Consider the following 14,816-nt stretch of genomic DNA (forward strand, 5'->3'; position numbering starts at 1 on the left):
ACAATGCATCGCGATACAATGCATTGTGAGCTTGTGTATCGTTTATTTTCAAATGGTTGAAATCTATAGGGCTGCAATGATTAATGTATGTTTTGTAATAAAATCTAAATCTACAAAGTAACTATTAAACAAAAGTTTTCACATAATTGTAGTAGAATAAAAGTACAATATTTTACTCTGAGAAATATTCCAGTAAAGTAAGAAAAGTACATGTACTTAGTTACTTGTCTGATGTACCATAATCATACACGCACGCACGGACACACACACACACACACGCACGCTGTCCATTCGGATGCTATCTCCTCTACAGCTGTGGACAGCTCCGACCTACTCTCAACCCTACCCCTCCTCTCTGCCGCGTGAGATTAGGTCACGCTCACACATGAGTAGGGATTGGGATTAAAGTAAAAGTCAGACCTGGCTGCGCTATACCCCACGCTACCCTCCCCCTCTCTGCCCTCTCCTCAGATTACAGCCGATTAAAGCCACACCCTTCTACACGCCAACACAAATGTGTGCATACACACTTTAATGCACGTACGCACACACCCACGCGCACACACACTATAGGGCTGGTAAAATAATATTAGTAATAACATTTTCGAATATTCTTCAAATATGGGGATTTTTTTTATTTCAGTATAAAACAAAATTGACAGGGACAATACAAAAACATGTATCAAGTTAGTTTTTTATTGGATCCGAGCAGCGTGCACACTGTCCCTCTTCCACTGGTATCCTGTTTTTACAATAACATTGTTACTATACAAGTCATTTTCTATGGGGACATTTTTGTATAATAAAAATATTAGAATATATTCTATTCTATTCGGGATGCACGCACGCACGCACACACACACACACACACACACGACTGTACCATGAATCCCATACAATGCTACATCATAGAAACCGTAGCACAATTGTAGGGCTTTATATTATGCTTTATGTCCACTCCTTTTTTCCCTCAACGTCAAATCACTTTGCTGGAAATAGCTGATCTACAAGCTTACAATGTATCGCATTTTGACACATTGTTGTGAGCTTAGATGTGCTATTTTCACCAAATTTCACGCAGAATCTGGACGGTAGGGTTCACATGGTTAATTTCTGCTTTCACATTCAAGCCATTGTGTTGAGTGGCCTAAAGGTCACTGTCTGGTTCAAACACATAGAGCGTGACAATGGATGGAACAGCAGCTTTATCAGTAGCTATATTCATGGTGCCCTGGACTTGAGTAAGGCATGGAACCACTTAAACCCTACCATGTATACTTCGTTGACCGAGTCCCCCAGCGGTTAACATCTACAGTGCATACTGTACATATTGAAATTTGATGTCTCCCCGGGACCCAAACTAGTGATTAGTGAATATATGTATGTAATGAATCCTGCTGTCAGTATGTTTGACCTTTTCTTTTTTTTGTCTGTCCTTTGAATTTGGATTCTTGCCAGCACCCTTGGACTTGTTTGCCAGTGTTGAACTTGTACCGCTTCTCCAGTTTTGACCCCTGCCTGCCTCACTACCCTGGGTAAGCCTTTGTCTCTCTTGACAGTTTGCCAACTCCTTCATCAACTGCCTGTCATCAGGCTGGTCTTAGACTTTTGCTTCTTCCTTGGACCTACCTGTGGATTATACTAGTGTCAGTTTACTGTACTGATTTTGGTGTGCCAATGGTTAGCCTATTTCTAGTTAGGTGTTAGGCATGGTTGGAGCTTGGATTTTTAGTCTTGTTTATAAAGTCATAGCCAGTAACATGCTATAAAAATGCAGTGACTTACTTACTTAAGCCTTTAAATTCCCTGAGGAACATAGGCCATTGATGAGTCTCCTCCACCCCCTTCGGTCTTGTGCCCTCCACTCCAGTTGTCGCCATGACAGCCCTTGTGCCTTCATCTCCTGTTCTGTGGTTCTTCTCCAGGTGGCTATAGGCCTTCCTCTCTTCCTCTTGCCTTGCGGGTTCCATGTTAATGCATGTTTTGTGATTGATCTATTGTGTCTTCGCAGTGTGTGTCCTAGCCATGTCCATTTCCTCCTCCTGATTTGTGTTTCTATCGTGTCTTGTGTAGTAAGGTCCCACAGGTTGGCATTGGAGATTGTGTTGGGCCAGTAGACTCCTAGGAGGCGTCGGAGGCAGCGGTTGAAGAATGTCTGTATTTTGTTGAGTATGTTGGTAGTTATCTTCCAGGTTTCAGAACTGTATAGTAGGGTGGATTTGATGTTTGAGTTGAAGATTTGCAGTTTGGTCTTGTGTGATATGTTTTTTGCTTTCCAGATTTGTTGAATGTCATCCTTACTTTTCTGACACTGACATCCTCCTCCGTTCCACCGTCCACAGCAAATTATGCTTCCTAGATACGTAAAGCTGGCTACCTCTTCTAGTTGATTTTGGTCCATCGTTATTGGGGAGTTGTTTTTATTGTTGATTTTCATTACTTTTGTTTTTTATGCGTTGATTTTGAGCCCAAGCGAAGCAGCTGCTTTCTCAAGCTTGAATGATTCTTCCTGAATCTGTTGGTGCGTGTGTGATAGGAGTGCTAGATCATCAGCAAAATCCAGGTCTTCCAAAATGCAGTGAGTCATAGTGTTAAAACAGTGGTTCAACCAGTGATCTGGGGACCACCAGTGGTCCTTGAGGAGGTCCGTATAAATCTTTAACTCTTGAGATCGTAAAATGAAACTTGGTTTCATTTTACGCTCTCGAGGGTTCAATTGTTGTTACACATCTGCATTACTTAGTTAATTTACAAGAAGTCTACAATTAGAGAATGTAGAAGAATTGTTATTTTGATCCACGTTTGCCTGTTATCTCTCCTACAGTATGGTACCAACATCGATACTGCATGGAATTGTGGACAAAATCGTATCCAACAGGTCTGAGAGGCTAAATCTCATCATATGGTGGTCCGTGATACAAATACCGAATAAATAATGGGCCTTGATATGAAAAGGGTTGAAAACCACAGTGTTAAATGTGTTTCATAAAACCCTTTTGATCGGGTAAGAGTAAGAGATTTTAAACTTGGACTGCTGCCCTCCAGGCTGAGCGTTAACGCCACATGTGCATCTGTTCCACAATCTTTGGGTTTACACTTTACAGCACATGACATGACATCTTATTTTGGCACACTGTCTGTGTTTGTGCATGGTGCTGCACACGCTTCTAGGGCTGTCAAGATTATGAGACTTTACTTGACGATTAATTGATTTACGATTTCATTGTGTGGCTTTAAAAGGCTTTGTAAACAAAACTTGCACGGGGCTGAATTTAAAAAAAGGCTACCAAAAGAAATGGCCGATACCAAGAATAATAATGAAATAATAATAATGTATTATTGTCAAAATACGCCATATTTAATATTTTATACTGAAACTGTGTTACGAAATAGTGGAAATAGCTGATCTACAAGCTTACAACGCATCGCATCGGTGCGTTCACACGGGCAGACGCAAAGATGCATGGCAGTATCATTTGGAGCAGCTACATGCATCATTGCGTCTTTAAATCGTCCTGTCGCTGGCTTCCATTGACAATGAATGGCAGACTGTGTCATAGCGTCTGCCCATGTGAAGGGCTGACTTCCTTTTGCATCGCCTTAACGAAGTCTGAGCGGAGAGATTTGAGTAACTTACGTTTGAAATCCCACGTTGCCCTTATCACTCGAGGATGGGGATTCAGTAGGCGCAGCTGGTGAAGCAGGCCTCAACGGCGTGTTGATTGTAGTCTGACGTCTGCCTTTCTTGCAGGCCATAGTTTGTATGACGTTATAATACTTCATGAACATAAACCTTGTTATTATTAGGCCTATGCATAATTGTGAACGCGACGAGTGTTATTATGAAGCCTTGTAAGAGCATTATAATGCGTCTACCCTTACGTAAAGTGTTCTGGGAAAACAAATGTAGATCTACAAGCTAAAATGCATCAGATTTTTACTAATAAAAGTGCAGCTCCTAAAGGGTTCATCTTCAACCCTCTTTCAATCACTTTCTGTGTGGCTTAGTTTCCTTCCTCTCCTTCCCCTTCCTCTCCTTCCCCTCTCTCTCTCTCTCTCTGTCTCTCTCTCTCTCTCTCTCTCTCTCTGTCTCAATTCATCCCTCGTGTCTTCTGTTTCTCATTTCCGCAATTTTGTTTCATGTCAGCGAGATGATTAGGGTGCCAAGGTTACCTGAGAGGTTCCCTGTTGCTATGGTGATTATAGGTCTCTGTGATGTATTTTTTTGCCTTCTTCCTCTTCTTCATTCTCTCGAGGTCTTCCTCCGCACAGAGTTTTGTAATCTTTCACTATCCAGGATTTACCGGTATAGGCACACGTGATTCACATTCATGCAGGTACTCGCATTCACACCACGGTGTGGTCCTGAGAGTCTGGGCTGGACTCCACTTTGACAAAAACTGCTGTACTATATAGAATTATTTGGTAGCCTCAGCCTGTCATAATTTTATCCATGTTGACTTGAATGGTTTACTCTGTCTCTCCATCAATGGATCAACAGCAATATGCTGTAAGAGAGCATGATGAAGCATTGCATTAGTTCATCATGCAGGACAGAGTAGCTGTATTCAGCTGTCAGTCTCTGCTGATTGGATAAGTGTTTCTAATCAGCCAAACATTCTAGCATCAATCAAAGCCCAGTTAAATATGGCTCCCTTCCTCCTATACTCCATCTCTGCGACTCATGCTGCTGCCAGCAAAACATTGTCTCTAGCACACTTAGCCATTCTAGTTAAAGGACCTCTTCACCACTTTTCAACCTATCTTCATATAATAGGTCCTCAGTAATAATCATGATAAAATGGCACCATTTTTTTCTACTCAGTCTGTGTCTCATAGGAGGGTTGTGGGCAGTTCAGAAACCAGTGACATCATCGATGGGGAATCCAAGCTAATAGAAACTGCAGGCTTTCTAGTCCTGAAAAGTTGCAATGTGAAAATGGAAGCCATCGTTCTCATCATAATAAAAATCTACATTTTTGTAAAAGAAATATTGTTTAAAAAGATATCGGCCTAACGGTGATGTTACTGGTCCACTGGTGGACGGGTTTCTGAACTGCCAACAGCCCTCCTTGAGTTGAAACGCAAAGCGCAAACACTTGCAGACACACCCACTTGCAGACACACACACATGCAGACACACACACACACAGACGCAGACACACACGCAGACACACGCGCAGACACACACACACACACACACACAGTCACACACACACACACACACACACACACACACACACGCGCGCACACGCAGACGCAGACGCAGACACACACACACAGACGCACACACACACACACACACACACACACACAGTCACACACACACACACACACACCCACACACACACACACACACACACACACACACACACACACACACACACACACGCTCGCAGCCAGGCCAGACCCCATCTCCTTCAATTATGGGTCTGCAGTAGGGAGAGTTAGCAGTTTAAAGTTACTCTGTATCTCTGGGGACCTCACCTGGGATGAGCACATTATTCATGTGGTGAAAATCACACCTGTGTGAACTGAGCGGTCCCCAGACCCACAGGAATGCGCCCAGGGGGGTGGCCGTGTTCCGGCAAGCCATATCCTATGGGCCTTCTACAGAGCCACCACCAGAGCATCCTGGCTGGATGCCTAAACTAGGGGTGCCGATACCGACCGATTCTGATATTATACAGAGGACCATGGAAACAAGCCCTAAGGGGCTTGGCCCAAAGCCTGTTAATAAAGTATTCAATCAATAAATACACTTACTCTTTCCAAGTGTCTGTTTTCACTACTGAATGAATTAGTGAACAAATTAATTGAGTACACAAATTAAAAGTAGAAAAATTTATAAAGTTTATTTTTACTTGAGATTTCATATCGTATCTGATTCGGCTTTCATTCTAGACTAGAGGTACTAGACAAAATTCCTCTGCTGCCTTCAAACATTAGAAATATACAAAACAAAAGCGACAGACAGGCAGACTGGCTGATCAAACCGGGGACCTTCTGATTCCCAGGCAGCCTCTCTAGCTATTCAGTTATGGCAGCCCCACATGAAATATGCCAGCCACCATAACTATGGACTGTTTTCAACTGCTACCATTTGGCAAGCAGTACAGTAACCTCAAGGCCAAGACCAGCAGGCTCTGGGACAGATTATTATTATTTTCCTCAGACAACCAGGCTTATAAACAATGGACAAATACTGTCCATTAATCGCTTTTTTTCATCGCTTTTCTTTATCGCTTTTCTTTATTGCTTTTTTCATTGCTTTTTTTCATCGCTTTTTTCATCGCTTTTTTTCATCGCTTTTTTTCATCGCTTTTCTTTATCGCTTTTTTTCATCGCTTTTTTTCATCGCTTTTTTTTCTTTGCTTTTCATCGCTGCTTTTCATCGCTTTTCATCGCTTTTTTTCATCGCTTTTTTTCATCGCTTTTCTTCATCGCTTTTTTTCATCGCTTTTTTTCATCGCTTTTTTTCATCGCTTTATCCCACGGCTGTGATAAGCAACCTACTGCTGTAATAATCAACCCACGGCTGCAATAAACAACCTATGATTGCAATAAGCAACGCGCGGCTGTAATAAGCAACCCACAACTGCTTTTTTTCATCGCTTTTTTTCATCAATAAAAATAAGCAACATACAAAATCATATAAAAATATTTTTATATGATTTATATGATTTTTTTATATATTTTATATTTTAATATATATATATATAAATATATATATATGTATGTAATAAGCAACACAGGGCTGTAATACGCAACCCACGGCTGTAATAAGCAACACAGGGCTGCAATAAGTAACCCACGGCTAACACAATCACACACAACCAACCACATACACGCAATACAAATATAGTAGGCCTAGGGCTCTATTAACTATTTTGTGTATTTTTTTGTATTTGTGATCAATTTATTCCCAATGATATATGTCTTATACTTAGGCCTTTCAGTGAAAAACAGTGTTGAGTGAAATCACCCCACATGCGCGTGCACATTGTTGCACAATGATGTGTTTTGTCTCCTCTCCTGCTATGCTACATGACTCAGCCAACCAATTTGAAGGTTCTGAAAACACCGCTATAATTGTCTAATCTTCAACAACAGGTGGTGCATACAGAAATACACTGTGATTCTGAAGTCTGGGTTTTGCACGGGCAGGGAGACACATGTCTACTATGTAGATTAGAAGCTATTGTGTGCTGTAGGCCCACCATGGCCTGGGCTCTATTTCACCCAAAATAGCACGGCCTAAAGTCTTTATTGTATCATTGCAAGTCAAAGCTCCATTGTAGTGTTGGGTCTGTCCTCCATTGCTCCATTGTATAAGGCCTTATTAACTAAGGTTTGAAAAATTGTAGAGACAAAATATTGTGAAAATAGCTCACAACGAGTTGTGACAAGCTAGCTTGTAACCGAGCTTGTTACCGACTACGAGTCAAATAAAATGTATAGGCTAATGCCTCAACTCCTACAATTCCAAGTGCTTGTCAGGGTGGGGGTCCCCAGTTCAAATATAAAAAAATAAAACTGCTGTTCTAATCCACTCTTAAGAAAGGACCATTTTTGGGGGAAAGATGTGTGACTGAGCTGTCCTTGCTGCTACTGGCCAATGAGTGAGTAGCATCCCTCAAAGTATTTGGACAAAGTTGGACTGATGGCTGATATCAATTTTGAGATGTGGTGTCGGCGCTATAGCCCTGGTCCAGTGTGTTCGCGAGTTCTGACTCGCGAACGTACTGGACCACCAGGGCTAGAGTCGGTGTGGCCAGATAGCCTATACATTTTGGTGGTCCTTGACATGAAAAACGTTGAGCACCACTTTTATAAACATATGTTTTTTTTCCTCAAGATTGTTACTGTATATGATTTAGATGTAACTGGGTGCTGCACGACCACATAGTCTGAATGGGCAGTGCATAATTCTGCATATCATCTGCTGCTGCCTGCATCAACCCACCGGCGCTGCTTTCACACGCGGAGTGCTTTAATTGCAGCAGCACGGCAAAACAAATGGGGAGTGCCACGGCCGCTTGTTGCCTGAGCACAGGCGCGGAGGGAGACGGCAGCATCCGAACGGGAGAAGCCAGCGGTTTAAATGCTGTGATCCTCTGGCATCAGTTGCACCTGCCAGGGCGCGAGGGAGGCTAGAGCGGGACGCCCAGTGCTCCATTGTTTAATACCGAACCGCAGCCTGTCATTTTAAACGTCTTCACACCTGAAAAGGAAACGTCCCCATTTTTTATTTAAATTTGAGCTGGGCGCGGCTTTGTTCGCAGAGAGGTGTTCATTCAATGAAACGTTAGCCTCGAAAGTCGACAAGTTCCCTTTATGGCCGTTCTTCTTCCTAATGAGAGCCAGCGACATTTCCTCATCTGATTAACAACAGCCTTGTGCTTCATTTGAGCAGTAGTTGTTTGTTTGGTGACTGAGGAGAGACGTTATTAATATAAAAAACAGCGCCTCAAACCGGCTGTTCTGGTTGCATCCATCCACCCTGACCGTTTCAGCTGCTGAGGAGAGACCCGACTGACCGCGCCGAGATGGGGGTAAGCAGAGCGACATTTATCACTGTTAAAACGCCATTACATGTCTCTATGGATAACATATAGCATGCCTGAGTGTTCTGCCATGCACGTAAAGAGTAAACATGTAGCCTATACATCATGTGGTAATTAAGCTGTTCGAATGACATGAACACTCTGGGGACGTAACGCTCAATATAGGCTACACGATGGAGTTTGCTGAAAAGAGCATTGTCCCCCAAGCTAAGAACGAATTCCATGGCAGGCATGATGATATTTGCTGTGTTTCACCGGCATTTCTGTGACTGGAGGATGATGAGAATAGGTGGAAACTATAGACTTTTGCCATGCAGGCCTATAATAATGTCATCTTCATCCTTTAATTAAAGCGTTGCAAATTATAATCACGACAAAATGGAATTGACAGACGTTTCTCAAGCATTTTCTAAATACATTTTTGCGTCAGATATAGGACCATCCATTGGCATTCACAGTCCACAGACCGTGCGTCATAATGCGGGTACCGGGCGGGAGAGGAGAGTATCAATCTGTGGCAATTTCGATCAACTGAGAACTGATCTGACCGTTTTGTCGCTTGCCGAAAAGAACAGACCCCAAAGCCAACAACGCGTCCATGAGCGTGTCGTTAGCCTGCTGATAATACTTTCATACCATTATGGAAATTAAATGTGTAAATGAACAGTACATGCGCGCAACCAGGATTGCGGACGATGTTATCTTAACATCACATCTGACTGCAGGTTCTATTAATCCTAGAAATGATCACTAAAGATGTCCCTCGGCAGAATTGTTTCATAATTGAGCCCCCAGACGTGCATGCTTTTACATTGCTTGTCATGGTATTTGTAATTTATAATAACTAACCAGTATGAATGGGCGACAGACAGTGACATCCACAGGAGGGTGGGGACTGGGAACAAATATCACCCATGTTAGGCTATTATATTATATCAGTCTGCCCATTGCTTTGACATGGTGTTATATGTTGCTTGTTGTGGTGCTGTCATTTCCAATATGCCTTAGGTTTTAGCATGGCGTGATTATGTTAAGTCTTCGGGTATACCAAGTGGGTACAGAGACAACTGCGTCAAAATGGTTCCTCGGTGGTGGGTGCCCCCCAATGATGATGAGTGGGGTCCCCATAATTATAGCCACAATCATCACATCAAGACTAGACTCAACGCTTCTTCCACCCGTTGTCATTTAAAGTCCAGCTTAGAATAGAATAGAAATGACGTGTTGTTTCATAAAAGACATCCAGTTCGTCAGAGAGAGACCACTACATATAGACCTTACATGATGTCATCCTCTGTTCTGTCAATGCTGTGTGGAGGTACTCTGTTCTCCCTTGCTCTCTCTCTCTCTCTCTCACGATATGAGAGTGCAACTCGAAATGGTGTCACCCTGTCACGGTTTGTGGATGCTGTGTCCATTGGATTGCCGGAGGGGTACGCCGTGCACAACTCTCCGGCTACTGCGTCAAAGAGAGGGGAGAAGGATGGAGTGGAAGTGGGGGGGGGGGGCGGAGGGGAGGGGGGGGGTAGTGGAAACTCCCGTTCCGAGGTCTGTGATTCGTTGACAAACTTGACATTGAGCCATGGAGAGTAGAATGTAAAATGTATAAGAGTAAGGAGGGAGGATGAGTGAGAAGGGTTATGGGGCAAGGGGTGAGAGGACGGGAGATGGCTTCATTTGAGAAGATAACCGAAGCCATCTGAACCGATCAATCAATATGGGCCTCAAGCCACGGGAAGCAACGGTCAGGCTCCGCGGGCAGAGATGGAACGAAGGTCACCCGCTGTAGGCCACGCTGAGAGGATGGTGATCCTCACAGCATAACACAGACCCACTGAGTAAAGCAGGAGGGGGGGGGGGGGGGGGGTGGTAGAGAGACTGAGAGAGCGGGAAGGCTCTCCTCCTGTGAGTCACCTTGAGAAGGGTGAACGGCTGTAGGATGGATTGAGGGACTGGGGGGAAGAAAGTAGGTGGATAATATACAGGAATGTGGTACCATAATGACACAATTATAAGCTGATGGTAAGGCTGGTATATGAAAAAGATGGAGTGAAATGGAGAGAGATAGGGAGAGAGCTATGTTACTGTCAACTTCCGGAGCTCGCATGAATGCAGACCAGCCTCTCGTCTTTAGCGTAAATAAAAAGAACGCTTTTGCTACTCACCAAAACAAAGGCGGGTCGTGTCATTAGAAAGCCTACTTTCCTTAGTGGAAGCACTCTGAGCCCCCCACCACACGTATAAAAGGTACTTTTTGGACAGAAAGGGATTTTTTTTCACAGGAGGAAAAATATTCTCTATGAGGCAATTCTCTGGGCAATATCGGTAGAGGGTGCATTGGAGTAACTAAAAGTATTTTTTTTCTGGTGGAAACAAAATCCCTTTTTGGCTAAAAAAGTACCTTTTATATGTGTGGTGGGGGGCACAGAGTGCGTCCACTAAGGAAAGTAGGCTTTCTAATGACACAACCCGCCTTTGTTTTGGTGAGTAGCAAAAACGTTCTTTTTATTTACGCTAAAGACGAGAGGCTGGTCTGCATTCATGCGAGCCCCGGAAGTTGACAGTAACAGCTCTAACAGCTCTAAATGCAACGCATTAGAGCTATGGACCAGAGCTATAGTATACACCCCATTTCCTGATTGTCCATACCCATAATGCACTTTTGGTGCATAATCTTCAGGAAGGGTGTGTGTGTGTGTGTGTGTGTGTGTGCGTGTGTGTGTGTGTGTGTGTGTGTGTGTGTGTGTGTGCGTGTGCGTGTGCGTGTGTGTGTGTGTGTGTGTGTGTGTGTGTGTGTGTGTGTGTGTGTGTGTGTGTGTGTGTGTGTGTGTGTGTGTGTGTGTGGCGGGCGGGCGGGCGGGCGGGCGGGCGGGCGTGCGTGCGCGATGTCTGATATTCCATAAATATATAGCTGTTAATATGAGGTCCTCTTTTATGAACCAATTCTGGTCCACGTTTCTGTAATAACTAACTCTGTCCAGTATCACTCACATTTACAAAACCTTGCCAAATAGTAGTATAAATGATCGTCTAGGCTATAAACAATCTGGGCATCTCCATTTATCAGATTGTGTTCTTTTTATGAACTCAACTCTCAATTATAAATTATTTAGGTCCACTCACTCTCATTTTATTCTTCGAATTCAGAATTCGAAAACTGCAGCTCACTTAACCATGACAAAGCTTCCATTCTGCATTCCTTCTTCATAGATGGAATGCACAGTATAACGGCCTCTCTAAGACAAAAAGGCTTCCCGCATTGGAACATCAAAGTTGAAATTCCACTTCCTGAGTGCATTGAATTGAAAGGAAACAGAGGCTCATTTATAGGGATGATAGGAATGTTCTGTTCTGCTACAGAACACAGACATAATATTCTTGAACATCTGTGAGGCTTCCGGAAATTCGTAGAGATCTAGGCTACAGCCTATGGCTGTACTACTACTACGGTAGATTCTGACTCATCCATCTGTTCTGTCTGTATCTAAAAAAAGACATGTTCTATTGGAGTGAGTCCATAGTATATACTATTATGCAGTCTAATTTAGTTCCAAATTAGTAGATGTAACAACTTAACTAAATGATTTACCATAGTTGGAAAGACCCCAATCGTCAAGGTTTTGAAGAGCGGATAGGTTCCGTCTCTCTTGTATGACTCACCCAGTGATGATGGGGACTGAGACAGCGGTTTATTATCATCATCATAATTTTCGACCGCAGTCGAGATCATGGATTTCACAATGCCACGCCAGACTTTCCGGTCCTTCATTGCCATCCCCAGTTCCTGCTTACTGATGCAGCGATGTAGCAATGACACCAGGGAACGACAGTTTTCTACCTCTGGTCTGCTTTGAGGCAGGACTCCAGAGAAGAAGGGAAGATATAACCTAATTTTCAGCTCTAGCAGTGGCCGGCAAACTGTGTTCTTCTGGATCGGACTAGTGAAGAAACACATGCAGGGAAGGTTGCCGTATATTAGATTAGTCGATGGGTGGCTCTTCCAAGACAGATTTTGCGCTCTCATTAGAAGGCGGTGTAAGTGCCATCCAACAGTTTCTCTCATTTCTTTGAAAGTGTCCATGTCTCGGAGCCATAGAGTAGAATCGACTCAACGGTCGTCCTAAATCGGTTAGGTATTTAGCAGGATGACGAGAGCTTCTCCTAGGGTTTAGTTGGTAGCCCTTATCATTGATAGTATCAACTGACATACGAAGAACATAATCAACAACAATAATAAATAATAAATAGAATAGTTATATTATATGTTATATTATATTATATGTTATATGTTATATTATTTATAACACACACAGTTAAGCATTGGGGACTGTGGGAAGAGTACCCATACAGTCCCCAGTGCACCCATCTCAGGTTTTTAATGAAATGCAACCGGACACTGTCAGGTTGGAATTTAATTTACTGGCTGCATACTTATTTTCCCCAACACCATTTAACGTTAGGGATGGGATGATAATTGCGACCTCAGTTCGCATTTATCAAAATGAAAACGTCAGTCAGTCAGTCAGTCAGTCAGTCAGTCACTTACTTATTATCCCCATACATAGATGGTCTCGTGACATCACGTGACATCAGGGATGGACCTGATGTCATGGTAAATGCGACTTGCTGTCGCAATTAAGCCCATATACTGTATGGAGATCCTTGATGTCATCAATATTGGCCAGCAACTCTACCACTGACCTCAAACCCTTAGATCTCCATATCTGTATATACTGTATATCAGAACCTGTTCTGACATTCCATATGTTGATCCTTCCCCATGCATCCTTCCTCTTCGATGTCTCCCTTTTGACTGATACCTGTCCATTTAAACTCTAGACGGGCCTGCCCCAAAGTTATTAGTGCAGCCACGCCCGGCAGCCGGTGAAAAGTAGAGTTCTCAACAGGCCCGAAAATGTAGGCCCGGCCCTACCTGGGCCCTCATCAAACCCTGTACACTTGAGAGAATGTCCCCGCTACCACCCTTAGATCTCTATATAGGGAGCTGACCTGTTCTGACATTCCATATGTTGATCTGATCTGATCAAACCCTGTACACTCAAGACATGCTCCTTATATGGCCAGTACAGAATTCATTCCATGTTGATCTGACCCTCCATGCCAAAGCACCAGCATTCGCCCAGCAGTCTGCCGTCAACGAGGCGGATGCGTGCACGCATCTTAGGCATCTTACTGGTTGTTATTATCGTTTATCGTTATAAAAAAATAAACGCTCACAATAATCCTATCGTGGAGATTTAAGTTCGCGGAAATCCGTGAAATTGTCCTCTGTCATAGACTAGGATGAATTAGCTTTTGTTGAGCTGCAAATTCACTACCACCCTAAAAGATAAAAAATGAAAAATACTATACTATACTATTTATATCCTATACTTGCCCTGATGAAGACTCTGTTGGAGTCGAAACATGTTGGCTTATTTTAACTTTTCTAAATAATAAACTGTTATCCACCTCTCGCCCTAGCCTACTTTAAACTTTTATTGCATCTCCATCGAGCACCTGGTTGATTTTCTTTTTGTCACTACCACCCTCTTAACCCTCTATACTTGATAAAACGGACCTGTAAAGAGCACATTTGGTATGCTCTTATTTAAAATCAAACAAATCGATTCACCAACAAATAGCAAATGAGCTTGTAGATTGGGTATTTTTGGTGGACGTTCCACCCAGAATAGGGATGCTGGGGGTTCAAGGGGTTAACAAAAGTCGCATTTTAAGTTTGAATTGTATTTTCATTATCGCGATATCGTTAATCAATTATTTTTGCCACTAATCGTGACATGTCATTTTCATATAGTCCCTACCCTATTTAACATTATGGCTTGGTACAGTATACACACTTTGCCACGTGAACGTGTATTGGTTATGGTCCACCTCTGGACCCAGATATGTACTCTCAAGTCATGCCGTCTTCATTTTGAGTTGACTGTCCTACTCTTTGTCACAATAAGGAAAAGAAAAAATACCAATTTACCAAGGTGTTTATACTGGCCACACAGAGAAGTAATGACAAAAAAGCTACACTAGAGTTTAACAGAGCAATGAAATACACCATCGTCATCCTTTTTTGTTTTGGTTATATATGTTGCATAATGAGTCCAGTCTGTCAATATTTCCTCTGCATTGACTGTGACCACTCTGTTTCCTGCATGTCTAGTTTCCATCCTGTGTGTGTGTGTGTGTGTGTGTGTGTGTGTGTGTGTGTGTGTGTGTGTGTGTGTGTGTGTG

The 14,816-nt window shown here is 42.9% G+C and overlaps 1 protein-coding gene across 3 annotated transcripts in view; it reads left to right on the forward strand.

The window, feature by feature from the left end:
• Window positions 1-14,816, forward strand: part of atp1a3a (ATPase Na+/K+ transporting subunit alpha 3a) — a 75,160-nt gene that overhangs the window by 10,034 nt on the left and 50,310 nt on the right. The window contains exon 2 of one of the 3 annotated variants that reach the window (XM_079522181.1): window positions 1,459-1,535. The exons of 1 other annotated variant lie outside the window; for it this stretch is intronic. Coding sequence is in view for 1 of the 2 variants with exons in the window: in XM_079522179.1 (XP_079378305.1) it covers window positions 8,550-8,555 (6 nt within the window). In the remaining variant the exon portion in view is untranslated. Of the gene's footprint in view, window positions 1-1,458; window positions 1,536-8,251; window positions 8,556-14,816 lie in introns of those variants that run through there. One more of the 3 variants, XM_079522179.1, reaches the window with a different exon arrangement.

The sequence above is a fragment of the Electrona antarctica genome (genome assembly GCF_951216825.1).
Source record: "Electrona antarctica genome assembly, chromosome: 15".
NCBI lineage: Eukaryota > Metazoa > Chordata > Actinopteri > Myctophiformes > Myctophidae > Electrona > Electrona antarctica.